At 46.2% G+C, this 27,009-nt stretch overlaps 3 protein-coding genes across 7 annotated transcripts; 1 reads left to right on the top strand and 2 right to left on the bottom strand.

Moving 5' to 3' along the window:
• The first annotated feature begins 432 nt into the window (after nt 1-432).
• rasd4 (rasd family member 4) lies at nt 433-2,362 on the top strand. The gene has a single exon (XM_066704291.1). It carries the CDS (start codon nt 793-795, stop codon nt 1,417-1,419), a length of 627 nt encoding a protein of 208 aa, XP_066560388.1. The 5' UTR covers nt 433-792; the 3' UTR covers nt 1,420-2,362.
• A 3,592-nt stretch (nt 2,363-5,954) lies between these two features.
• Nucleotides 5,955-21,151, bottom strand: prpsap1 (phosphoribosyl pyrophosphate synthetase-associated protein 1). Of its 5 annotated transcripts, none has more exons than XM_066704288.1 (12): nt 20,608-21,151; nt 20,102-20,263; nt 16,167-16,219; nt 15,812-15,878; nt 15,102-15,274; nt 14,821-14,936; nt 14,646-14,701; nt 14,099-14,244; nt 12,893-12,931; nt 9,516-9,586; nt 9,100-9,246; nt 5,955-8,746 (listed from the first exon to the last, which is right to left on the bottom strand). In XM_066704288.1, the coding sequence occupies exons 2-12, from the start codon at nt 20,182-20,184 to the stop codon at nt 8,588-8,590; spliced, it is 1,110 nt and encodes a 369-aa protein (XP_066560385.1). In that variant the 5' UTR covers nt 20,185-20,263; nt 20,608-21,151; the 3' UTR covers nt 5,955-8,587. The 5 variants fall into 5 exon arrangements, with proteins under 5 accessions (XP_066560385.1, XP_066560386.1, XP_066560387.1 ...); XM_066704289.1 differs by having other exon boundaries at nt 20,102-20,216; nt 20,608-21,150; XM_066704290.1 differs by having other exon boundaries at nt 20,102-20,185; nt 20,608-21,150.
• Nucleotides 21,152-21,509: 358 nt separating this feature from the next.
• Nucleotides 21,510-26,553, bottom strand: LOC136749766 (uncharacterized). Its single transcript, XM_066704285.1, has 4 exons — nt 26,497-26,553; nt 24,315-24,579; nt 23,978-24,189; nt 21,510-23,034 (listed from the first exon to the last, which is right to left on the bottom strand). Exons 1-4 carry the CDS (start codon nt 26,525-26,527, stop codon nt 22,709-22,711), a joined length of 834 nt encoding a protein of 277 aa, XP_066560382.1. The 5' UTR covers nt 26,528-26,553; the 3' UTR covers nt 21,510-22,708.
• Between the last annotated feature and the right edge of the window lie 456 nt (nt 26,554-27,009).

Here is a 27,009-nt window from a genome sequence, read left to right as displayed (position 1 = left end):
CTTTAAATGATACATCCAGTCCGTTTCTAGTCCTAATTCAAGAGGGTTTTATGGGCATTTTATACTTCTCTGGAAAAAACACTGGGCACTGGCTCATGTCCACTCCTCCTGCTCCCTGTCAAAGACCTGTGGAGGCTCGTCTGTCTCTCCACAGTGGAAGATCTCTACTCAGCCTGAGAGACTCTCACCGGCTTGGTCTCCTGCACCCCCCACCCCCTCCCCCGTCACCTCACAACCCACACCGCCCCGTCTGGATTGCATTTCCATCTCATCTGCATGCAGCCTCGTCATTGGGCCACAAGAGCGCACACAGTTTCTGCTCACGGGGGGGTTGAAAACCAGAGCTGCTTGCCGATTGGCCAGGGCCGGCTGAGGACAGGCGTCTGTAAACATACATAAGAGCCGGTGCACAGGGACAGAGAGCCACAGCACAGCACTGACATCCCATCCCAATACTACTACTACTACTACTACTACTACTACTACTACTACTACTACTACTACTACTACTACTACTACTACTACTGCTGCTGCTGCTGCTGCTGCTGAGACAGACCACTGGACTCAGACACCGCCACCAGCCAGCCGAGCCAGATCTTCCTTTCGAGGCAGCACAAGGTATATTTGGAGGGTCGGTAGATTCTCCTTCTAAGCAAGAACTGCAGTAAAGCTCCTGGAAGAGACAGAAAAAGAAAACAAACACAGAGAGAGAGAGAGAGAGAGAGAGAGAGAGAAGTTTCAGAGCCAGGCTATCTGTGTCAGTGTCACTGAGCGACCGGCAGAGGACAGACCATGTCTCTGGATGTGAAGGAGAAGAACCAGGTGCGCCTGGTGTTCCTGGGAGCGGCCGGCGTGGGCAAGACGGCCCTGATCCGTCGGTTCCTGCAGGACACCTTCGAGCCGAAGTACCGGCGCACCGTGGAGGAGCTGCACAGCAAGGACTACGATATCAGTGGCGTGAAGGTCACCATTGAGATCATGGACACCAGCGGCAGCTACTCCTTCCCGGCCATGCGCAAGCTGTCCATCCAGAGCAGCGACGCCTTCGCGCTGGTGTACGCCATCGATGACCCCGAGTCCCTGGAGGCCATCAAGAGCCTGCGGGACGAGATTCTGGAGGTCAAGGAGGACAAGTTCACGCCCATCGTTGTGGTGGGCAACAAGACAGACTGCGAGGAGCTGCGACGCGTGTCCAGCGAGGACGTGCTGTCCACCGTGGAGCTGGACTGGAACAACCGCTTCCTGGAGGCCTCGGCCAAGGCCAATGAGAACGTGGTGGAGGTGTTTCGGGAGCTCCTGCAGCAGGCCAACCTGCCCAGCCGGCTCAGCCCCGCACTGCGCCGCCGCCGGGAGACCTTCCCCACGGACACAGGCTCCAGGCCGCCCATGAACAAGACCAACAGCTGCTCCATCTCCTAACCGCCTCCCACCAATCCTTTCGCCCCACCACCACCTCCGCTGCCGTCGTGCCCAAAAGAGCACGTCTGGGATGCCCTGCCCAATTCGGCGGGGAGGTGGTGGTTCTGGGGTTGGCCGAAGGAAACTGCTTGCCCTATAAAGTTCAGCCCCTGCTCTGCTCCCCTCTGACCCTCCCCTCACATCTCCCTCCACCGAACAAACTCCTTGCAGTGTCTTTGTGGGAGGTGGACACCCTTGTCGCTGCTGAACGCACACTGAGCAGGAGAAAGAGGGAGAGGGGAGAGGGGCTTGATAACTGCCCCCCGGGACCCCCAGACCGGTTTCAGGGCACCCTGACGTGGGTGGCTGTTCTTGTTAAGTATGTAGTGTTTGAGATGGGAAAAGATTCCCGTCTCCACCTGAAGGGACACTTCTGTACGTCTATGCGTTGTGTTGTTAGGGTGCGAAGGTGTCTGTGAATTTTGGTCGGTGTCGTTGGTTTTGTGCGTTTGTGTTTTGCCAAATCTAATATCATTATCATCACTGTTGTTATCAATGTGAGTCCAAACTGGCAATGCACTTCTGATTGTTGTGAATTTGTGTTATGTAAGGTTATATTATAACTGTACATTGTAGATATCACTGTGAATCCTGGACCCTGTGTATGTTGTTTTTTTTTATACCATGGTTTATTTATGTTATTTGATAAGTTTAAAGAGTTGTGTTATTTGGCACTGGATGACGGTTTACAGACGAGGAGCTGCGAGAATTGCTGTCAGCTGCTTTCTATTATTGCTCCACACACGTTGTTTACCGAGTGGACTCATAGTAGACTAATGTTCATTCAGTTTTACTTTATTGCAAAAGAAAAAGATTGTATTATGTTGCACGAACGTTAAAGCACTTTGTTTATACTTTTATTTTTATTTGAAACGTTATTGAAAATAAAATATGTATTGAAATACTAATTGTGTCTTTATTGTGTTTCCCTTCATATTCTGAAGTATATATATATATATATCAGTATAAATGATCGTCTTCGCATAAAACGGTTTACTGTGCTAACCATTAATAATGCTATATTTAAAGGCAGTTTACACTGGGTAAATCATGGAGAGCTGAATAGAAAGGCAAGTTAAAGTACACCATGCGAAATTGCGGCATCAACACACAAATACATAAAGGTAAAACACTTCTTAAACTACAGAATAATAAAAAACAGTCTTAATAAGCAAAATAAATAGAATATTTTAGTTCAGATAGCGAATTATAAAAACACGGAGGGAGATATTACTCGATAAAACAGCTTTGACAATAGAAAGACTTCTTCTACTAATAATCATAATAAATGATAGATGACGAATAGAAAACGGAAACATTAAGAGCATTGCAGGTGTTTGGAAACGGTCACTTAAACACTTGCAACATGGAGCCCATATCCTCACAGCGCAGGTCATTTTGGACGCCTTGCGCTGCCGATGAGGAAACTGTCTCGGTTTTAGATCCAGCTGCGCACATCTGGCCGACAGCGCCAAAACGCTGCCATAGCTCGGCGGTGCGGAGTTCACTGCTCCCAGTCCTGCTGCATAGATAAAGCAGCTACAGTGACCGTTGTCTTTTTTGTTTGTTTCCAAATTGAATGGTATATTTTATTTATTACTGATTTATTACATAAATTATGAATTACGCGTCATCACTTTTACTTTTCAGCTTTACCTATAAGCATTTAAGCTAAAGATATAGCAAAAACGCGAGTGTTACTTCTGTGTTTGATAATAACACCAAAAAAGTAAATGTTTATGTTTATTACGTTTTCTTACAAATTATATTGTATTTAATAAATCATTGTGAAACATTTCCATATATGTATGTAATGTATAACTGCTTTGGCATCACTGCGAATTTGTTAGTCATGCCAAAAGCACCATAAATTGAGCATAGAAACAGAAATGGTCTTGGCCTGGTTATGTGGCGCACCCTGGCGGAGAGATGCAGGAACAACGAAGAGGATTCGCGGCTGATCAAGGCTGGTGTAGCTACTTCTTCATTAAGCTACTTCTTCGTGATTCAGTCTTAGCACTTATATGACTGCTGTTGTAATACAGAAGGGAAATGTACAACTGAAGACGTATAAAATAAAATACAGAACACATACCTTTGTTTTACAAGTATATTCAAAATGCTTAAATTGAGCAACACATACAGCAGACCGAAGTCACACGTCGCCCTCTGGTGGCGGGACATCGTCACTACACGAGCACAGCTGCGCACCTGCTGCAAAAGCGTCGCTGAGGAAGTGCGCCGATCCGCCGACACAAAGGCCTGTTGTCCCGGCTGCTCGGTGGGAAGCTGGATTGTTCCTGCCGTGCAAATGATGGCAACTTTCCACGGAAGTAAAAGCTTTTGTTTTAACGTTCAATGCGTTTGTGACAGTTAGAAACAATGGGCGCAGTAAATAAGCTCTTTTCATGTTTTGTTTGGTTGCATTTTTTTTTATATCCGTTATATAACACACTGACAACAAACGTAACTATAGATATGACAAACCCAAGTTTATATAATGTGGTAATAAATATTACAACATTTTGTATGTACTAAGCTAAGGTTTACCCTAAATTTCCACAGTTCTGTCCAAGCTTATTCCCAAGGACCTGCTCTCCCCTCTTCAGCTGGGCAGGGGCCCCACAGACAGGACTGGCCCCAGTGGCCCTAATCTGTACATTAACACTTGACCTAGGGTTGCAAGTACCCACTGAAACAGAAAAGTAAACGCAAAAGGACAAAAATAAAAGCACCAGATCAACAGACTACATATATAAATAATGGAATGAGATCAGTGGCAATATGAATGGAGTCAACCTTTCCACAGTTTGAGGCACTTGGAAGTCACCCATGGTTTCTGACTAAGATTTAAAGTTTAAATTGAACTGACCGGTGAGCGGCTGACCAAGCCGTGCTTCAACACTGCAGACCGGGCCCAGGCGGAAACCAGAAGAAAGTGCAGCAGCAAGTACCACACGTCTGCTCAGATCACCCAAAATGGGAGAAATCATTGCATCAATATGGAGTTGCTGTTACAAAACACAATAAAACTAACTAGGAGGAAATGGGGTTAAGGTGACAATCACACCACAAGATTGAAACTGCCACCTTGTTCACAAAAGAGATGCCTGCAGGAGTGTTCATGTCGGGGGTGCGGGCTCGGCGACACGCACAGCAGGCTGTCAGCTTCCTCTTTCCCGCACAGCGCTGAGAAGGTGCATTGTTTCGCCGGGCTCGGACGAGGAAGTTGACTTGTGATCAGTTTCTTTCTGGTTCCTCTTTAAAGCCCGTCTTAACATCCTGCCGTCTGCACTCAGCTGCAGAGTCCGACACGGCGCGACGATCGGGAGAGAGGATGACCCAGCTGTCCAGGTGGGTGATTAATTGCAGGCAGTGGGCTCTCACACGACCCTCACCTTCTGGGGGTTTAATTGTGCGTCAGTTGTGCAGGCTGAGAAAAGGGATTTAAACTGTTTAACTGGAAGGAGGGAAGTTAGTGTATTTGCTGGCAATGCTTTGATTTTTAAAAAAGTACCTCCCATAAAAAAGTAATTAGACCAAATCATAATTGCTGGAAACATGAAACTGACTGCTGTAATATTGCAGGCCTGCTCTGTATGGGTGTAGAATCTTAACGCTCTGCTTGGGATTGTGTCTGAAGGCCAAGAGCCGTCTCGGCCCCGGCCGCAGCCCCTGGACTTGGTCAAAGCTCCTCAGTGACCATAAGTAAAGCAGGCTGAGGGGTTTGGAGCGAGTATAGGGTCTGTGGGACAACCAGGGGGCCGCGAGTCTCAGTGGTGCTCGAACTGGCTACGACGACTGCGGAATCAATTTGACAAAGTTCTTCCAAATAAGGCAATAGCATTAAGGTGGCGGCTAAAAGGTGTTGGCTGTCAAGCAGCAGTACAAAAAAAATAAAAATTAACAGGATTACACTGCCATGGGGTTGTCATGTGTGTGAGAGAATAAATAAATGTATTGAGCGCTGCTTGTGTGTGAAGTCTATCTGTCTGGAGTGAAGGGAGCTGGGGTGCAGGGACACCCCCAGATGGGACACAAGCCACACGGGACCCTGAAGAGCTTCCCCAGCGCAGCCAAGGCAGGAGAACATGGCGACGGGGCTGCGATGAGGAACACACCTGCTATCGGGGAAGTTTCATTTCTCTTCCGTTCTATTAATTCCCCACACGGGCTCCCCCGATCAAAGAGTGAAGAAAATGTAAAAAAATATATATATATATGGCGATGGGGAGAACTTCTATATAAAAGGTCAAGTTACACACAACCACTTGTGTATATTGTGTTTTTGCCTTTACTTACTGAAGGATAAAATTAAATGAAATTAAAATGAAAGAGGGTAGACAACTGATGACATCACACTCAGACTTCCATGCAGGTATCATTTATAATATTCATGACAGTCTCAAAGGTTAAAAAACGATTGATTTCCTTCTCCTTAAGATGTCCACCTAATTGAAAACTGGAAACTACAATAAGTCCACAAATGCTGCCAGTGTAATTTAATTATTTTATTATCATCAGGGTACAAACATGGAACCGGCTCGTTAATGTTTACATGAATGAAAAATCGAACATAAGTTGTAACATTTTACAGATATTTTGCAGTTTGGAAAAGCTGAACCAGGAGGAAAGCAAAAGCAAGGAATTAGTTTAAAATCAGTAACGCATATCTGACGCACAACACAAATGAAAATGTCAACCCAGGCAGGAGGACGTAGCAATGTCTCAGAAGAGATGGTGGCAATGAAAGTACCAAATAAATCCGTAATAAAAGACAAAAATGGGGAAAGAACAGAAACAGGACAAAGGTCCAGCAACAGCCCTTTCCACTTGACAGCCACAAAGGCAAGAGAGGTTCACAGCCCCATAGTTTGATGTTTTTCTCTGTGTATGAGCAACAGAAATCTAAACGAATTCTTAGACAACATACAGTAGGATCTAAAGAGTGGAAACTTGCATCCAGATTATAAGCTATGCAAGCACAGAATCTGGGCAGTATACCCCACTGCTTTCAATAACACGTTATTTTATTTTATTCAGATTACACCCGAGTGCAAGGTCTCAAAGCCACATCATAACAATGAGACTCTTACCGTGACAATATTGAAACCAAGAAAGAAAAATAAATCATACAAACTTAAAATAAATACAAGTTAGTTTCCTAAGAGGGTGGAGGAACGTCAGACAATCCCAGAGAAACTGCATGAGCCTGAAATGAGGGGATATGACTTGCATGATCTTCAGCGTAGGTGAAAATATACATTATAATAATCCGAGTGCTGTTTTCAGGATCAGTGAAGTTGCTGGGATCGCCCTCCAGTGGTGTAATTATGCATTGCAAGTTGGAAGACTATCAGACCTGGAAAAATCTCTAATGAGCAAATTCAAGCTTTTGTACCAACCACAGAAGCAAGAGAAAAAAAAAAGTGGCGCCTAGCTGGGAACTTACAAAATGAAGGCTTGAGCAAATGTCACACACACAATGTTCTTAAACGTCTGAAGCTTCGATCTTAGATCAACGAAGTTTCCATCGGGGCTTCCAGACTCATCAGTGCAAATCATCTCGGCATGACAAAAACACTGAAGTCTCACTAATACTGTGTGCACACATTTATTAATGGGTTTGTTTTATTTACAAAGCCCAAGAATAATAAAAACACACATTTACCCATGTCATACACAATCACACCTGAAACACGTTAACAGGGCAAATGCCTGCAAACAAAGTAAAACGCATGTACAGGATATCAATAGGACTGAGAGCACAGTGTGTGTCTCTGGTTTAGAATTCAGTTCTAGGCTGTGCGTACTCATGGTTTTAATTAAAGCATTAAGTCACAGTGAATAGCTTCTACACACACACAGTGGTATAACACTGGGGGTTCAATGCAGCGCTCCGAGCTGGACACAGGGAGACTGACACACAACGAGAGCCTCCGCACAAAAGCGGTGTCGACACTCTGAGGGATGGGAGGCAGAGGGACAGAAAATGGTGGAGAGGGGGATGACAAACCGTGTGATGGGACAAACACAGAGAAACTTTTGTTCAGAGGTTTGGTACAGTTATCCCTTCATATATACATGTGCGTGTATATAACTGCATAGAAGCCTATCACCCCTTTGTGCAGACGTCGGCAAAACCTGCCAAGGTTGTGCGTTAATCTGCGGAGGGCATGGGGGCTGGGGGAGGTCAGTTCCATGGAGGTTATCTGGACACAGAAAATCTCCCATTAATCCATCGCTAATCACAGACGCCCGGACGACACCGGTCCACTAGAGCACTCCCTGGCGAGCGACAGACCTGGGGGAGCGCCATGCGGCTGACAGAAGAGAGCTCTTCACAGCTGGGCAGGTCATTATTCATAGCGAATGCAGGATTCGAAACGACAACAGAAAATAGATACTTTTCTGCCTGTCACAAGGTGTCACAAAGCAGTTACTAAGCCAGCCAGGATGTGAACAAACTCCTGGGTGAAAAAATAAAACCATTCATTTCTTTCTAATAACAGTTTATAAAACACCGACATCTTGACATCTTTACAGCTATATATTCACACCATAACTACCGGAACTGCTCGTATAACTCACGAACACTGATCAATAAAGAGAATGCAGCATGGGAATGGTTGGCATGGATTACAGTCCCTGGCACAGCGTTGGCAGGGAAAGCTGAAGCCAGTAAGGGGGCAGGACAACCGTTTACAGGTTTCCCTGTTGGCGTGTTTGTTTTGAAGTGTGCGTCGCCTGCATGCAGAGTAAACCCAGTAAACACAACAGATCCACATAACCACGCTTTATAGAAGTTCCTGAAACAAATTTACTATCTTCCAATTCCACTGGGTCAGAATACAAAAAAAAAAAAGACAAAAACAAAGTGGGTGGGAGGAGAAATCATACAATCAGACCAGAAACGGAGCCGCTTCTGATCTTACCAGCATGGCAGCAGCGTCCGATCGGTCTGGGCTCAGGCGGGACGGGAGCCTTCTGGAATTGTGTTTGTGTTTATCATCGTGTCGTCGCCCCCGTGCTCAGCAGTCGGGCTCTGCTCTGCCGTGTCGAGCGCCGGACAGACGTGGCTGGCACCGCACCGCACCACCCACACCTCCCCCCACCCCCGTACACCACGTTAGTCGTCCACAGTGATGTTGCGGAAGAGGTACGCCATGGACTCGCCGTTGTGGATGCGGCGGATGGCCTCGGCCAGGATCATGCTGACATCCACCGTCTTGATCTTGGGGCACTGCAGCTTCTGCACCTCATGGGGCACGGTGTTGGTGACCACCACCTGGAGACGATACGGAAAACACACAAATGATCAGGACAGGGGGGACAATTCCAAACCGCGTCCTTTTAAAACATTCACAAGCTTAAGCTCTCTGGACGGGTTCAGTTGGTGCAGCTTTCCAATATAGCAGAGTTCACTTGTATGCAGAACAAACCGTTTTTGTTGACGTTTAAACATTGGATCCCACCCTAACCCTACTCACAACTGTACATGCTTATAAAAGGGTCTTAAAGTCCAAGAATCAAGAGCAGAACAAATCCACTGTTCTTCAGATTCTTCACAAGTTCTCCTCCACCACCTTTCCTAACAATGACCCCCGAGAGGCCGTAAACGCTCCAGGGGATGGGACTGACCTCATCAATGGCCGACTCCTCGATGAGACGGGGGGCGTCGGCAGACAGCAGGCCGTGCGTGGCCATGATGTAGATCTTGTAGGCGCCTCGCTCCTTCAGGATCTCTGCCGTCGCCACAAAGTCCTCCACATCGTCGATGATGTCGTCCTGACGGGACACACAATGGCAATGTCAGCACACGCATGCAAATTGCATGCAGGTGAAGAGGTTTCCTTCTCTCTCTCCCCATTTGATTAATGCTTTAAAAATCTTCCTTTTTACCCAGTTTCCACCAAAAGAAACCCCCCCCAGTATTAAGACACCTCACTCCTACTGGGTGAACAGAATGAATATGAAAAGAAAGTGAAGGCGATGCTGTGAATGGATGTTGTTCCCGAAGCACAGTAAAAGGAAATGGAAAAATCTCTATGTCTTACAACAATGATGGCAATCCGTCCTCCCACGTCCCCCACCACCGTGATGGGCGGTTTCTCCTTCGCCATCATCACTGGAATGCAAAAAGGGTGCGTTTATCAGAGGTTTATTTAATAAATTTAATAAATTCCCCAAAAATTAAGAACACCGCAAAAAACAAAATCAACCATGTAGATTGGGTAAGTTGGGTTCAAGTAAGCTTCCTAAAAATGCAAGGCATTTTTATGGATTTGTTCTTTGGATTGTGTATACACAACCCCACAAAAGCACATACAGCCTAAAGCACGTCCCTTCCCACCCCTCTCCCGATCTCAGCCTCTCACTCCACAGAGTGAAGGCAGGGGGTTATCTGACAAAAGACTGGCCGGGCGGTCTTCGAAGCTGGGAAACTTATCCACGACTTCCTTGGGGGGTGGGTCAGTGCCACATGGCACCTCTGGAGTGGACGCCAACACCAACGTCCAGGGTGTGATGGTACATACCTCGGCTTAACAACTGGGCTGGAAAGCACCAGGGAAGTGCAGCTAGGGACCAAAATCAATATGGGGCTTCAAAATCAAGTTCACAAAGTTATTAGCTTGTCGATTAATGTCTCCCGTTATAATAGTTGGCATTCCTTCAACATGATTTGTACTTTAGGGATTCATCCCTTGGCAAAGCTTTCCCGACTTCGGGGGGGGGCAGGGAAGTTATTATTGAGCTGGCAGGGAATATATATCAGTCTCCCATTTTACCCCACCTACTAAAAGAAAAAAGTTCCTTAATATCATATCAGGTCCCTCATACAGAACATGCCATGCACCATTATAACAAGCTGCTCTTCCACCCATCATACCCATTCAGACTTATGTATTTTAAAGCTGCCAGCACCGAAACCAATAAGCCTGGTCCAGATATTCGATCAGAAACAGAATTTGTAATGTGTAACAATAAAATGAGAAAAGCTCTGATGATTCAAGGTGGCACCTTAACCACTCGCAAGTGCTGGAGCTTTAAAATAGACATGAAATAACAGGATGCGTTATCAGTCCATCAAAGCCCACACAAACCAATGCAGGTAACCAGAGCTGCTAAAGTTCACCCTGTGCATCCACGGTCCCATCCCCCATCTCGACAGCGGCTTTGCTCATGCCCCACATCCAGAGCCTGTGACACCAACTGATGGCCAGGGAAGCTCGGTGCCCAGATACGGCCATATTGACCAGTGTGCAAACTGTCTACCAGAATAGAAGCCATAGAAACAGTGGGGGTCCGAGACCATATACGTGCTGCTACAAGGGGAGCAAAAAAAAGATTGGACAGACAGTTGGGCAATAGTTATTTTCTCCAAACTCCTGAAGGCTCAGACCACAGAGAGAGTGGAACTAGGAAACAAAAGCCAGCGCTGCGATAAGGGTTCGAGATCCCGCTTCCAGACAGTGAGAACGTTGACGAGCCCCTCGCATCTCATTAGAGTTTTTAATGACTACAGGTTACACAGAACAGGACGGGCTTGATCACACGAAGACAGTACCGGATAAAAAGCCTGCCATCAAAAATTCTCTTGTTCTTTGGACATGTCTCCAAGAACAACATTTTGGCAGAACAAAAGACAAAAGTTAGGGTTTAGTATTCCAACACAAAAATAACTTCTTCATTAGTTCCTTTTTCTTTTGCTTCTGGGGTAATGAATCTTCATTAGGAGACTAACAGCACAGAATTAGAAAGCAGCGGAGGGATCTACAGAGGTTGGAGGCTCTTTTCAGGTAGTCTCGTACCTCTGGTGTTAAACAGCATTGTGTTTGACTTATTAGCTGGATTATAGATCGTTAAACTGGGATCTCTTACATGGAGCGAGAATGATTGGGCAAAATATCAATCAGCAGCTGTAAAATCGTGATTGTGTGACAAATCCGAGTTTTGCGTTGCTGGCGACTGGTGTATCAACCCCCAGGGTCGAAGGTCAAATGCTAATTGGCATTCATCTTTATTCAAAAAAAATTTGGGCTCCCTGCAAAACAAATGCATCCTAAAAACAGGTCAAATGAAGTATGTAGCAGAGGCCCAAAGAAGCACAAAGGGATACAAATGAAGTTAATACACGTGTCACCAGGGAGGAGAACGCTCTACCTCCGCCCCCCTAACCAGCCACTGCTGAGGGAACGGCGAGAGCGTCCTCACGATTTCAACACCGATCGGCACGATTCACCGTTAGACAGTCGGGTCTGAAACCATGAATCTGGGCGGACGGCAATTCTGTCCAACCACCCAACACAGAGGGCTTTGATCTCTCAGCGCAGTGGACACTCCCCGGAGCCTCCCTCCATCCTGCAGGGCCCCTGCTGCCTTTGGCACCGGTCCCTCGGTGGGCAGAGCGAAAATCGCTCGCAGAGGGGCACTGATCGGGCTGACCGCGCTCGAACGTCACAGTCATGCAGGGTGGAGACCCGGGGACGTATTTTCCACTCCTGCTCGCCACCATTGCCAGTGACAAAAGATCAGACAAGTTTCAACAGAGACCACCCTCTGCAGACGGGCAGCCTCTGAGCACAAGGCACCCAAGTGACCAGCCGTGCCTTGGCTTTGAGCTGCACCTCGCGGTTGGTTTTAAATTTCTATCTCAGTGGAGTGGAAGATGGTCCCCTGGGTCCCCTCCTCAGCACACATGCCACAGTTACAGCCATGCCAGGGGTTCCTCTCCTGCAGCCAGGGTCACTCCGACTGCCTGTCCATGCCACCTTTACCTTGTCGTGGCTCGGCCCAGTGCCAGGCAGTGCCAGACAGCCAGCCTACAGCGGCAAAACCACACTCCTGAAGGATTTAGTTCCTATTATCTTCTATTTTAAATGTACTGGTGGAGAGAAATGGAAGAACAAATCGACAATCTGATATAAATTCACTGGGGAATGAACGAAAAATACTAGGACTCGCCACTGGAGTTTCAACATTTCACATCAGGGATTTGGATTTGAAGCACGAGCCCAATTTTGGAGTTCCAGGTCGGGATTCACAAGGGATACCCGTGTGTTTGGAGGTACAGGGTTCCTCTGTAGCAGATACAGGCCCTGTATTCCACACAGGTGTTAAACTATTCACACACAGTCTGAGCTCTGGCTGAAAGAGGCGAAACCGTGCTGAGCCACAGGGACACGAATTTGAATCTGCAGCACACCGCCCTAGGTCCAGACTGCCTCGAGCGAGAGCCCATTTGAGATTGGGTTACTTTTGGGTTTTTGCGATTCTGGAAGGGCAATAGAAATGGGGTAACCGCGTCTCAGGGAGTGTGCCTGGCATCAGAGATTGAAAGCCCTCACCACAACAAACTCTACATGCATGTGTTAAAGAACCATCTGGAGAGTTATTACGGTGATCAAAAGCATAATATTGATTACTGTCATACTTGGGAGCTCAATGCCAGGAAACGGGGCCTGCTGCTTCCCTATTACCAATAAAATAAATGGCACATTAACACAAGTTCAACACACAGCACGACACAGGTACAACAACAGGATTTGAAAAACCTACTTTGTCCACTATGATTGGAAAGACAAATTTACATTTATCGTTTTTGCTAACTGCATCAGTTGCAGGCACCCGGGAAATATTGATTACGATCATTTCTAATTTAGAAGAGGATGTAAACAATGTTTACCTGGGAAATAAAATATTATAAAAACTCTGACTGCAATACAAAACCACACAGTGCTGGCACAAAATCATTACTCTGTTACACAGCATCAGCCAGATCTTTTGTGCAGTATTTCCCCAACTCAGAGAGAGAGGAAAAGGGAAGACAGGGAGGGAGAGAAGGAGAGAGGGAAAGACTGAGAAGCAAGAAGAGGTTTTAAAAAAAAAAAAAAAAACTGGTCTGACAAGACAATTTTCTGAAGGTGAGCAGGACATCCAGTGAGGTCACCCGTGTGTCAATTATGAAAACAAAAAAAACTCCACCCGACCCGATCTCATAATGAAACCAACAGGTGGGGAATTTCCAGATCGAACTACAGAAAGGGCGTGTGTAGATTTTTCAAGTCCTGGATGGGAACATCAATGGTAACAAAAACAATATACAGTTCCTATATTCCTCAACGGTGTGTTGACCCCCCAATAACCCGAGCACTGATCCTACAAGCCGTGACATGTTTACAGTGTTGCCATTGTTCATAAATGCATAAACACACATCTGGGAGGCAACTTGAGCAGGCAGGAAGCTCGGAAACAATGACTCACGACTCTGGGTTTTTATGACAGTTTGGTCATCTGCCTTGGCCAAGGGAACCCATCACATTATAAACGGTGTGTGTATTGGGGTCATGGGTTCAGTCCCAGGTGGGGGACACTGCTGTTGTCCCCCCGAGCAAGGCACTGTACCCAGAATGCTCCAGTACAAACCCAGTATAAATGGGTAATTGTATGTTAAAATAATGCAATATATTGTATTGGGATTGGGGCGATGCCCACAACACCACACTGGGCATTGAACCTCACGGCGCCTGTGATGGAAAGGGCTTGGCAGAGCCGCCGTGTGCTGCCCTTGGCCAAGGGTACAGACGCAGACCTCCTAGAGGGCCGACCACGACCGTTGCCGACGGAAGGGGGTTCTTACAAGGGAGCTCCAGCCCTGGGTGTCCGGTACTGTTCCTCACGGAGGGCGGGGAGTGTCTGCCGTCGGCCATGTCGGACTCTGAGCACTGCGCCTCGCCGTGCATCACCGCCAAGCCCAGCCGCAGCCGCTCGGCATATGACTGAGCCCTGCAACAAAGACATACATATCACACTGAGCCCTGCGACACACACACACACTTCTGAGCACAACTGGCCGATTTCAGGAAGTGTTCTGCAGGCAACAGCTCCAGGAATGCATAGGCAAAACTTGATACACCTAAATATTTATTCTGTACACCACAGTAAATGTAATAAACACATCCATGGGAAACTTTCCTGCTCATTCCTTCCACCTGCGAGATTCCAAACATAGAAACAACCTCTTTTTCATAACAAAAATGGGAGGTCTTTCTCCTCGATCGCTCTGGATCAGACTACACTGGGCAATAGTCACCAGCCCTCTGCAGTTCAAAACCCTGCCACGCGTCCTTGTCTTGCATGGGCCTCTGTATTCACTCTGTGGAGGGGTTGGCCGATGTTATATTTACCTTTTAGCAGCAGACGGCGACTTTGCCACTATAATTGCGTTGCGATAGTCTGGGATCTGCAAGGGGAACAAACAGCAAAGGTCTAAAAATCACAAAACCAGGAAAAACAATTTTCACTTATTATTGATGTCGATTTATGCTAATAGACACACTTAAGCCCGTGGGCTCAGGGTACCTCCTCCTGGATGTACTGCAGCAGGAAGGGGGAGGCGCGCAGGTTGTCCACCGGGAAGCTAAAGAAACCCTGGATCTCTTTCTGGTGTAAATCCATTGTGATGATGTGCGTCAGACCTGGGAAGAGGACAAAACACACTGGTTACAAACAGGCACGTGCCACCACCGTGTGCCTGTGCTCAACCTCCTGTATGGTGACCAGTAAAATCCTCTAGACAGGCACCAGGTCCCAGTCCATCAGCAAGGAGATAACCACACCCATAAAAGCATGCAAATCCTCACCTGCTTTAGCCAGCATTGATGCCAGGAGCTTGCAGACAATCGAGCCCCTCTTCCGCATCTTGCACTGCTTGCTGTAGGGAAAGTAGGGGATGACGCCGATGATGTTCTTAGCACAGGAGGTCTTGAGGGCGTAGGCCATGACCAGCAACTCCATGATGGCGGTGTTTACATCTCTACATTCAGCACAAGAGGCAAGATTAAAGAGGAGAGAGGAAAAGAGAAATGAGTCTGCAAGCATTTACATAACGGCAAAGGCACTTCTATTCACGTCACACCTGTTCGAGCAATTCGATTTATTTTATTGTTGGCTACAAATCAATTCACAATTTCACATGCATTACGACAAGTGTGCATCAACTCTGACCATCTACTATCCTTCTGCGTGCAGCGATGCACCAAACAAACCCCGCACAGTAATGCCGCGTGGCAGTGCCGAGATCAGGGGAGGGCAGAAGCTTCCAGAGAGCCCAAGAAAACTTTTGAACCGAACATCAAGGTGCGTCTGCTGGTGACGTTTTCTTCGTGGTCTGACGGGTTTTAATTAGAACTTGGCTGGAGTCGATGCAGTGCGTTTAGCAACACAGGGGGATCCAAAATGCATTAATATAGCTGGCAGGAAATTTATGAGGGGCCACTAAGCCAGTCAAATAGAGGCAGTATGACTCGGAAAGGGACCCGAACAGGCAGAATGCGCGGATCCTCGAACTCACCTGGGAATGGTCTGGATGATGAAGATGTCTTGGCCGCGGACGGACTCTTTGACATCTACTCTGGTCTCTGTTTTAAAACCAGAACAAAAACAAATTGGCAATCGAATACATTAAGGTACAGAAATCTCCTTTAAAGAAAACATTAAATAAATAAATGACCAACAAGGCAGGGCAATCCCTTCTAGACCCGCTAAGGAGTGTCTGCAGGTTACTTACGCAGTCGGCATCTCAAACCAAAAAGTGAAATGAGTTTTCACACCTCAGAACACGAGCGGCCAGCCATGACGGCTGGGGCGAGAAGTGCAGGTATTTGTGCTCAGGCTGCTTCTCGTGCAAATAAGAGGGAAACACGCACCTCGATTGGGCTCCTGGTAGACGACTGACTTGCCAAGTTCAACGCCAAGACGCCTGCAAGACAAGTTATGAGTTTAAAAACAGCCAACGAGCAAACTGCATAACGAATTAAACCAGTGTGAAGACTATCAATGCAATAGAGGTTCCTGGAATGTAAATAGTTTCCCCTTAAGACAAAACTCAAATGAAACCATCACACATCAGTTCGTTTTCAGAGTTCAAGACTGCGCACGAGTCCAGGGACTATAGTTGTTTGATCAGTTTTCCATGAACCCCCTACTGGCCTGAACTGTGCACTACAACAACAGTCAAGGTTTATAAGTGCCTGTTGTCCCGAGCCAGTGCAATCTTGGCCCTTGAAGAGCACAACAAAGTCAAAGAAGCACTTTTCCTGTGAAGTGGTGTCAAATAAACTGACGTGATACTTTAATATATAGATGACAAAATTCAAGATTAACTCTCCACCACCCAATTGAACATGAGGTCCACGTTACTCGCGGAACCGTATGAAAACCACTTTCAGGAAAGCCTAACCTCCAACCATGCAGGTTTGAGACTTGACCAAGACCAATAGGAGCCGGGAAAAAAGGCAATTCTGACAGCAACAGACTTTTACGATATGGCAAATTGAGAGTTTGGCCGGAGACTGCGGCCAGGGCCACACCCTATAATAGGCCTGCAGGAAAGGGTCCAAACTTCACTGCTTGGCCTACAGCAACTGCAGCTTTAGATAGACTGTGGTATGGTAAGGTTTTAGCTCTGTCATGGGGAACAAGTATTTTTATTGAAGTTGTTTCTTCAGTGGTTATGTAACTTAATATCATGAATAATTTATAGGTACTCTTTAATAATAAAAAGGAAAAAAAAATGTACCCAAGACAAGACAAACCCAATGCACGATTAAATCTGAATGAATTCAAAAGGTCTTGCACTCCTGAAATGTCCAAAACAAATCTCACGTGTCACACAAAGGATACAGGCAAATATACCACCACCAGCAGCACCATAGCATGCCAGGCAGCCACACACAGTGTGGAACACAATCCCCATACTTGAGATCAGATGCGATTCCAATATACCACAGCTCAGACTGCCCCCGAGTGTCAGCTGTCAGAAGAAAAACATACAAGATCGGGCACAGCGGGAAAACCGTGTGCCCTTAAATCAGCCCACGACAAACAAAGCTAAGCCAAACATTTCTGGGGGCTCCAGTTTTCTTAACATTTGCTCTTGAGATGCCGCTCAGCTATTCAAATGGAAGACCACAGCCTCACATACCAGGGAGAGTAGCACTGTGGCCGTGACTCCTCTCACCATTAATCTCTTTAAAGATCAGGGTAAAAGGGTAGAACACACTGCTTCACACCCAGACCTTGGCCCAGCTGCTTGAAGACCAAGAGCAGGGATTCAAGCTCGTGGGAACAATGACACTGGAGAGACGGAAGTGTAGATTTAATACTCACTACAGTGTACAGCTAGCGTCTCTCCAGCTCGTGTATATTGAGAACATGCAGAGGCAACTTTTATTCTATACGAGAACAATAACATGTTATTGCTGTGGAACCACTTAATGAAATGACCATAAGCACAAATTAAGACCAGGAGAGAAAACCTTAGGCGCCGCCTTTGTTCAGACCACAAAGGGGCCTGCAGCCATTCCTTTGAGAAACAGCTGGGATAAATTTTGGGATCAAAAAGCTACTAGAAAGCCAAACACACAAGCCTGGATGAGTGGAGTCTTCCCTTTCATTACCTTCTTTCTAGGATAGAAAAACTATTTGTAGACCAAGAAACCCTGGCAGCCCTCGAAAGATGGAACTGCCCAAACCCTTTGACACCTAGTCCTTATTATTACAAAAACAAATCCAGCACAAACATGTTGACACTACCGATACAGAATACTCTTACTGCAACAAAAACAGTTCACAGAAAGACAAGTCTTGCGTTTCCAATCTTTCAAAGCACCAGATCAGTTAGTCAACGGTCCCTACCTGACCAGAATAGTCTTAAAACCAAACAATCACAAAGCGACATGTCAGTGTCACCCTACACAAAGCTTAACCAAAGAAATGCTCTGGCCACAATTCCTGGATTTTCCTTCAGAATGGACACACACTATTGAAGATACTTTGAAAACGAGTATCACTTGGGTGATTCACAGTTGGAAAGCCATGTTTGTGTTCAGCTTGCTGGTATGTATCTTCAGCTAAGCAGTAAAATAAAATTACACTGACATATCACCAGAGGAAGGAACAGCCCAGGACAGGCAGAGTTCTGTAGGTTCTCAGGCCCATGTCCGTGTGAAAGTTATTGCTGAAAATGTGAAGAAAGCACAGAAGGCCCAACTCACACTTCAGTCATTTAAGTGCATCTGCCTGCGCAAAGAGGAAAAACAAACCGGGCCCCAGACACAACAGCCTGAGCAAACCAAAAAGGACTTTCCAAATTCCTCTGGCTGTTGACATCTCTCCAGCAAGGACTGCTCAGGGGCTGCTGAAGCGGCCACAGATCACAGATAATGAGCTTATTCATAAACATTGGCCTGTTTAGCTTGAAGCACACATTTTTACTTTCACCGACTGGTTCTGGGGTTACAGCGGTTAGCAAAATAACCTCTGTTTGATTAAACCTTGGAGCAGATAAGGAAGAGAGGCACCGGTGGGGGTTAGATTTATTTCCTGAACAGCAAAGATCAATAATCTCTTAGATGATTGTCAAATTCACATCACAAAATCCCTCCGCAGAGTCTGTGCTTTGGTGCAAAGGCCCATCTCCATTATCTGCATTGATTAATCAATCTGGTAGCAGTCTCTAGTGTTGGAAACACCACCTTCTGTATCGGTCTCCATGCAAACATTAAAAAAAAAAAAAAAAAAAAACCTATTAAAGCTAGCTGTGATGGATCTACAGAACAGTACTGAACCAAGCCTTTAATAACAAGCCTGAAAGTTTACAGGTATTCCTGCCGCGGCCAATACCAAATTAAAACATTAACCAACCCACATGAAAAACAAATCTGCGTTGCCAATATTTTATGGTACCTCAGCAGCAGATTTGTCCTTCTACCTAATGCAAGCCTGCAGAACAGTAATGTGGTTTTAATGAGCGAGCAGTGGGTGGGTGGGCTGGCTGAATTTTAATCTAGGGTTAGGATACTTAATCCTAAATATCAGGGAAGGAATGGTACACAGGTCCCCCTAGTAAGTCTACATGCAATCTTAAGGTGGTGGGATCCCTTACAAATACGACCCAGACATTACAGAACAGCTGAGAACCCTTCTACAGGTGGAAGGAATTAAACCACACAAGAATTGCAGTTAAAGCCTCATGTGGGCCAATCCCTCGCCTCAGGCCTGTTTTATGTTTTTATTGACTACAACAGAGGCAGGGGTGGGACCAGGCCAAGAGCCTCCTGTCGATAACGCTGGAGACTGGGGGAAGAGCCTGTTCATTCAGTTCACTTACTGAAAGGGGCACAATAGTTCAGGCTTGAGAGACCACCTGCACCCTTGCACACACCCATCACCATCAGCAATGCATCTTCTCCGGAGGTGGGCGATGTTTGGGTAAAGCTACAGTGGTGAGCCAGGGATTGGTTCCCTGTCCATCTTTATAACATACATGCATGCATACAATTCGTGCAACCCCCTGCCACATGAGACTATACACACATCATGTGGATTGTGCAAACACGTGAAGGCCACACACTGAAGCAGAGTGGACCCGATTCTTCCCCTGCTTTTTACCATCTGCAGACCCTGGCACGTTGTACTGGCAGCTATGGATCGCAGTGCTTGTGCGGAAGGGCAAACACACATCAGACATTCAAATCTGAAGGCTGCGTGGAGCGACCCCTGCAAAACGCAATGTCAGACTCGCCCGCAATGCCATGCACACAATCACGATCACAACAAGGCAACGAGGGACAGTACTCACTCCGTGATCTTCTTGGCCAGCTCCGTGCAGGCTGCCGTGGAGTTGGCAGAAAAGACCCGATACCCACTTTTTGCGACATTCATTCTGGAGCGGAAATCATACGAACGCCGCGGCGCTCCAGAGGGAGAGAAGACAGACTTGTTGTGAGGGCCTAACAGCTTCCTGGACATGTGTGCAATAACAAGATAACAATATTCAATAATAGACCTATATAGATACCGCAAAGGGGCTATGCTTCCCTTTGCAAAAAATAAAATCCCCTCCTGGTCGGTATCTGGCAGCAACTCAACAACTATTACAGCTGCTGCTGCTACTGTAACTCACTAGTATCAAGAAGAACCGGTTACACAATCCAATCTAAGCCACTGTCGTTTAAGGAGGAAACGGATCAGCCAGTCAAGAATAAGTGACAAACACTAAGTTAAAGACTAACGCAGAGCAGCTCCCCCCCCCCCCCCCCCCCGAACAAGCAGAAAAAGTAACTATGTTTCTCAGTTGACACTTACTTTCCGTTTGTTTGCACGTCGCTACCGGGATTGGGACGGTGGCCGCGGTGCAGTAGCTGCCTTTAATGGACGGAGACGGTCTTTTGAAACGAGCTAACGCTTCAAAAATAATGCAGAGAGAAAAGAGACGCCAAACACTAGGCTCAACGTCAACGCGCAAAAAGAATGGAAAACAAGAACAACGCCAAAGGATCCGTCCGCACACTGCTGGTTATTATACCCCAATACTAATCAGACTCGACCACGATCAAACCGCTAGTGTTTGTGCAGCTATATGACGACCGAACTTAGTGTTGTTTACAAAGAAATGCATGCATGAAGCTGCCTGGCTGGATATCACCGCATTGGTCGTGTGAATGGATGGATATCCGCTTGTTAAACAACCGATGCACTTCTCATCCACATCCACAGACAGATGCGTTAAATACGTGTAGAAAAATAAGCCAGGAGTTGCTGTAAATAGTTGCAAATACAACAATCCCCCCCCGTCTCTCTCTCTCACGCTTCTGCAAACTTTGTAGCAATGCGGTCACGGAGCCGAGCCATCCCCGGATGCTGATTGGATAACAGCTCTGTGGAAGGGCAGCCGGGACGACCAATGAAAACGCAGAAGATAAACACACGTAGGCAGGCTGGTGCGGAGATCGGCCAATCAGAGGTCCTTTTGGTTTGGCAGCTGAAGGTTAAAGGGTAATGACCGTTTCCGCTGTTTTAAGCCTACATTGTAGCAGGATTTGGAAATAATAATAATAATAATAATAATAATAATAATAATAATAATAATAATAATAATAATAATAGGATTCGTATATTGTAAATAAAATTGTTTACAGTAGTAACAAAGGTATTCGAGATCGTACAAAATATTGCTCTGTGTGGTTTATTTTATTCAGATGAGAAAGACTACCCTGTATGTTATAGACAAAAATGGGTTTTAATTGGATTTATTAAAACTGATAACAGGACAGTACAAATTAAGCAAGTCAAGCATTAATGAAACACCTTTGTACATAGAGAACACCAACTACACCAAAGCACTTTATTCATTGAGTCCAAAGGCTGAAACTGAATACAGACAGTAATTACTTAATTGTTCTACAGTACTATTTTTGTTTTAATTGACCAGAAGGAACATATTACAATAATAAAATAACGTTTCTAAGCATAAGCATTAACACAGTCCCTATTTGTTTATTTCAAAATAACCTAAAACCAAAGACTTTTCCTGTAGAAAACACACAAACACAAACAGCTATTTCAGCATTATTATTGCCCAACAAAGACATTCTTCAGTTATGTCCAGATCTATAAATCGAACAGATACAACGTCAGCATTCCTAGTTTTAATCATAACTTTTGCTTGATTGTCCTGTGCCTGTTCTGCAGCAGTGTGGCCTGGTGTCCATTCTTAAGCATATAAATCCATAAATGTCTTTCTGATTGCATACACAAATCAAATCCAGCAATCAGGACTTCTTCATCCCAAACGGTTTATTCCAGATTCCAGGGAGTGCCTGCTTTACCTGCAGATACAGAGACAACAGGACCAGAACAGGTTTAAGGATGGCGATGCTGTATTGCCTGTACAGAACATCTCTCAGCCTGGTCATCTTATCCCGGCTGTCCTCTTGTCCCAGCTGGTTAAAATCTCATGGTCTTGTGGGTGGGGCCGCTGATAAAGCCAAGGTCTGGGAGGACTATGCACTTATATTCTTGCTACATGCCCTGCTGATCACCCAGGCACCCACTCCAAAACTGTCGGACTGTAGAGAGCTGTACCTACACTTTAGCCTGCAGAACCAGGTTCCCCAGCAGATGACCACTGATGCTTTTGCAGGATGAACAGCGTACCTGGCACCCCTGTGATCCACCCTGGGCTGGCCAATATGTCCACTCCCACACAAACTGTTCTCCATGGTCACACAAAAATAGACCTGGGACTGAAAGGTGAGACACCACCTGGATTGCGAAAACATAATTTCTAGCTGCGACACACACGTATCCAGCACCCTGTCGTATTCTCCCTCTCTCTTTCTCTCACACTCCTTCTCCTTTTTCCTCTTTATGCTTCCCACTCCTACTCCTCCCCTGGCGTTGCTCCTCAGCCCCGGAGCACCTTCTCCTTGAGCAGGTCCAAGATGACCTGCCTCTCCTGGCTCTCCAGCTCGAAGCGGCGCTCCCTCTCCCTACGCTCAGCGCTCAGCCTCTCCCTCTCCAGGGCGATCTTGCTCCTCTGGATCTCCAGCTCCTCGCGCCGCAGGGCCACCTCCTCCTCGCGCAGGTGCTGCTCCGCCTCCGCCCGCTTCTCCAGGAAACTCAGGATCTCCGAGTACGTCTGGCAGCAGCACTGGCAGGGCCTCTTGGCCATTGGCGCAGCCAGCTCTGGCAGCTCTTCTTGCTCCTCTGTCTCTGGGGTGGGCAGCCCAACTGGGGGGAGAGAGGGAGACAGGGGACAATGAAAAAATTGATACATCATCTAAAGTAATATTATTACCGGTGTTAGTGTTGCTCCTCCATCTCTGGAGTGTGGGGGTGGAGAGGAGACAGGGAACAGTGGAGAAGGGTCAAGGAATAAATGGTGGATACTTCAGTTAAAGTAATGCTAGAAGTTCTGTTAGCTTGGATGAGACCATGAGACTCAAAAATCAATCCTTTGACTCCCATAGCTACATCACTCATGTATGGGTGTCAGCAAGAAGCTCTTTTCATCCACGCACTGTGACGTTATTATGAAGCCTTGGGTTTGCCATTCATGACTGGCAGATATGTCCAGGCCTTGATTTAATCCAAGGCCAAAGGGGAACGTGGAAAAATAAACAGGTTCTGTTTACAAAGCATTACATCATTTTGTTTCCTTGTGAAACTTGCAAGAATGTTGTTTCTTGGAAAAAATACTGCATAATCCCCCTTAAAGTCCTTCCTCAACTCGCTGTAGTTAGAGCAGCGATTGATATTTCATTTTATTGCTTTTCGTGGGTCTTAAATACTTGTTTTGGCACTAGAGTTGGAGAAGTTTTTTAAGTCATTTACAACAGGAACAGAAGAAGTCTAAGAATGGGGACGCTGTATTAGTGATGCACAACCTGTTCTGGTCATTTTATCCCAGCTGTCCTCTTGTCCCAGCTGGTTAAAATCCCATGGCCTTGTGGTTGGGGCCACTGATAAAGTCAAGGTCTTTGCTCTTATAGTCTTTCTACATGCCAAACTAACTGCCCAGGCACCCACTCCACGTCTGTCTGGAGAGAGCAGCAGAAGGCCACTGTCGGATCTGGGAGGGTTTGCTCCAGACCCACTAATAACTCATAGTGGTGCCCTGGTTGGACAGCCATCCACAGGAAAGTGCTGACACAGCTCGGCAGCATCTCCTCACCTGCCTCTGCTGGCCCTGGCTGAGTCAGTGGCACCGGTTTCTCCTCAGACTCAGGATGCTCCAGCTCTCCCAGCGCCCTCTTCCTCAGCTCCACAGCTGCCTCGTCCTGGTACTTGCTCTCTGTAGCTCCTAGCAGACCCTTCTCAGCCTCCAGCTCCAGTACCTCATGTAGCAGGTCCTCCTTCTGTGCGTACAGACGCTCCGTCCCGAACCTGCACACACACACACACACATTTTTTCTGTTGCACTATACTAGCACTATACTAGCCACTTGGACTGATGCTCCAAGACCGACCCAGGAGCGGTACCAGGGGAGTAGGGGTGTTGGGGTTCTGACCTCCGCAGGCTGGCAAAGTCCTGTTTCTTATAGTAGTCCAGGAGCAGTGCGGTCCTCTCCCTGCAGCGCCTGGCGTCCACCTCGAAGCTCTCATCCTGCAGGGCGGTACTGACGAGCTCGCCCACCCTAGACCAGATGCGGCCGGGCTCCTTGGAGGAGAAGGGGTTCTGGGCAATGACCTCACGCAGGAGCATGATGTCGTGACGGGCAGAGAAACGCACCTGGCGCTTCCGGGGGGTCGTGGAGAGGCCGGCCAGGGAAAAACCTGGAAAGAGAGAGAGAGATATCACAGCTTGCAACAAGATGAGGAACTCAACCTAACCATGTCCCCAAACTATAAAGACAAAATCCTGTGCTTTGGTTTAGTAAAATTCTGTGTATTTATGTAAAATCTCTTTGTATTTTGATGTACTTAATCTCGTATTATGCACGGGATCAATGTTTTGGCATTGTATGAACTGGTCATGTCATTAAAGCTGATTGTGAATTTGAAATTGAGAGAGAAAGACAGAGAGGGTGGGGGGAAGAAAGGGGGAAAATAGAGCATGGGAAAGTGGGGGGCAAATAATAATAATATGCTAATAAACATACTATTATGTATTCAATCAATCAATTTTATCAGTCAGTTTTTATTTGTATAGCGCCCTTCGCAGGGTAGCCACAGAGCGCTTTACAGAGTGGTAAACATACAACAAACGTACAGCAAAGTAAAATACATAAATACTATAAAATAAAATATAGACCTGTAAACATTTTTCATGATCTAGAATAAAGTGACTGAACATTTAAGTAAATAAACCATTTAGGCACGGAGGAGAGACAAACAAAAAAACTCCTATGGATGGCATGTAGGAGAAAATGAATCTCTGGGGGTCCACGGCTTAGGGCCTAGACCTAATGGTTGCCTCCCCTCCAGGCAGTATAGTTGTTACAGCAGCAAGGAGATCAGAAAGTTCTTAATCGGTGCTGCTGGCTGTGCTCTTCCCTCTGGAGGAGGCCATCGGGGGTGGGGGGGTTGGACCATCAATTGCAATGGCTCGTCAGACCTTGGGTGTGGATGCCCCGTTGGCCCTCCGTGGTGAGGTGCCTCTGGGGTGGGTTGTGCCTCATCAGACTTCCTGCTAACCTGGTATTATACTACAGCTTCTAACCTTCTACTAGTGCTATAATTATTATGACTGATATTATTATGGCATTCAACCATAAAAATACATATCCAATAATAGTTTTGCATTTCATGCACAACGTACTGTAACATGCATACAAAGTATATTAATTTACTTTAAATTAATTTCTGTAACTCAAGTTATCCCCTGAAGTAAAAAGCTAAGCCATACGTACGTACTCACCGCTAGGCGTTTAGGAAGAGAGGTGCGTCTAACAATGACGTCACCTCACCTTCTCCTGCGGGATAGTCGGGTGCATCGTATCTAACACTATGTCATCATCAATATGGGCTATGCGTACTTCTACATCCTATTTATTTTCAATAACAATATAAATAACCCGCATTTGTGTTATCCTAAAATGACAGCAGACATTGTTCTTCTTTAAAAGTTTAACATTGAGGGGGAATTCTTTTTTTAGTGCTAGTACTTTTTGGTGTAGGTGATCTTTTCCAAATGATCCTAAAACAAGTGTCTGTATTTGCATACACACTGGATGGGTGCTGCAACTCACACTGCAGGTATCCGCCGTGTGGGAACTGTGTATCAAACGTTGTTAAACGCTGCATCAGATGCTATGTAAATAGGTTCGTTTGATTTATTGATTTATTTGATCTGACGCACAGTCTCAATTAAACACCGCGTTATTAAATAAGCTATCCCGCTAACCCGCCACACACCAAAGACCAGGCCGTGCTTTAATTGAATTTAAACCGGATCCAGGCCACCAGAGCTGAACCTGCATCTCTGACGGTACACTGTGTGACTGCCGCACGTAGCGGTCCAACACAAGCGCACGTCTGCACGCCTGCGCTGTGCACAGAGAAAACACAACGGAGATGAGACATGCATATTCATCTCCCGAAGTGCAAAGCAACGCATATGCATTTTAAATGCGTATACAACACATCAAGCAATCCTAAGGGAATAAACACCTATGTGAATTATGATTATAATAATAATAATAATAATAATACACGTGTCTGAGTCGTTACGGTGTTTTAATGGGTTCTTACCACTGTTTTGCATTGGAGCTACACGTTCCATCCCTTCTTGTGTCCCCCGGTCAGCTGATACGCACGAACTGCTGAGGTCACAGTACACGTCCCCTCACCAGTACAGGTTCCACTCTGACGTGTAACTCAACTTCTCAGGAAATCTGGCAAAACTGGAAGCTCGGAAATCTGTTGCTACTCAAAGTTCCCACAAGGGGCCACCAAAACACCATGTTTTAAAAAATCAATCCCGCAAGAGCATATCGTCCAAAAACAGAGCCAGCAGTTCAAATCACGGCCTATGTATTTCAAATTAAGCTGAATGTTTATTTGCTACATGACCTGACCCAGTATGCGCCTCCCATCAGTGTTCGTGAATCAGTATTTGTGGACGTTAAATGCAAAATAAAACAATGATTATCATCATAACTAATCAATTATTCAGTTAATTAATTCATTTGCCACAAAGCTGAGGTTGTGAAGAGGTAAATAACAAAAGGAGTATCATCCCTAAACACTTTTGAAGATGGTCTA

Source organism: Amia ocellicauda, chromosome 5, assembly GCF_036373705.1.
Source record: "Amia ocellicauda isolate fAmiCal2 chromosome 5, fAmiCal2.hap1, whole genome shotgun sequence".
Lineage (NCBI taxonomy): Eukaryota > Metazoa > Chordata > Actinopteri > Amiiformes > Amiidae > Amia > Amia ocellicauda.
This window is presented reverse-complemented; position numbering and strand designations above follow the sequence as displayed.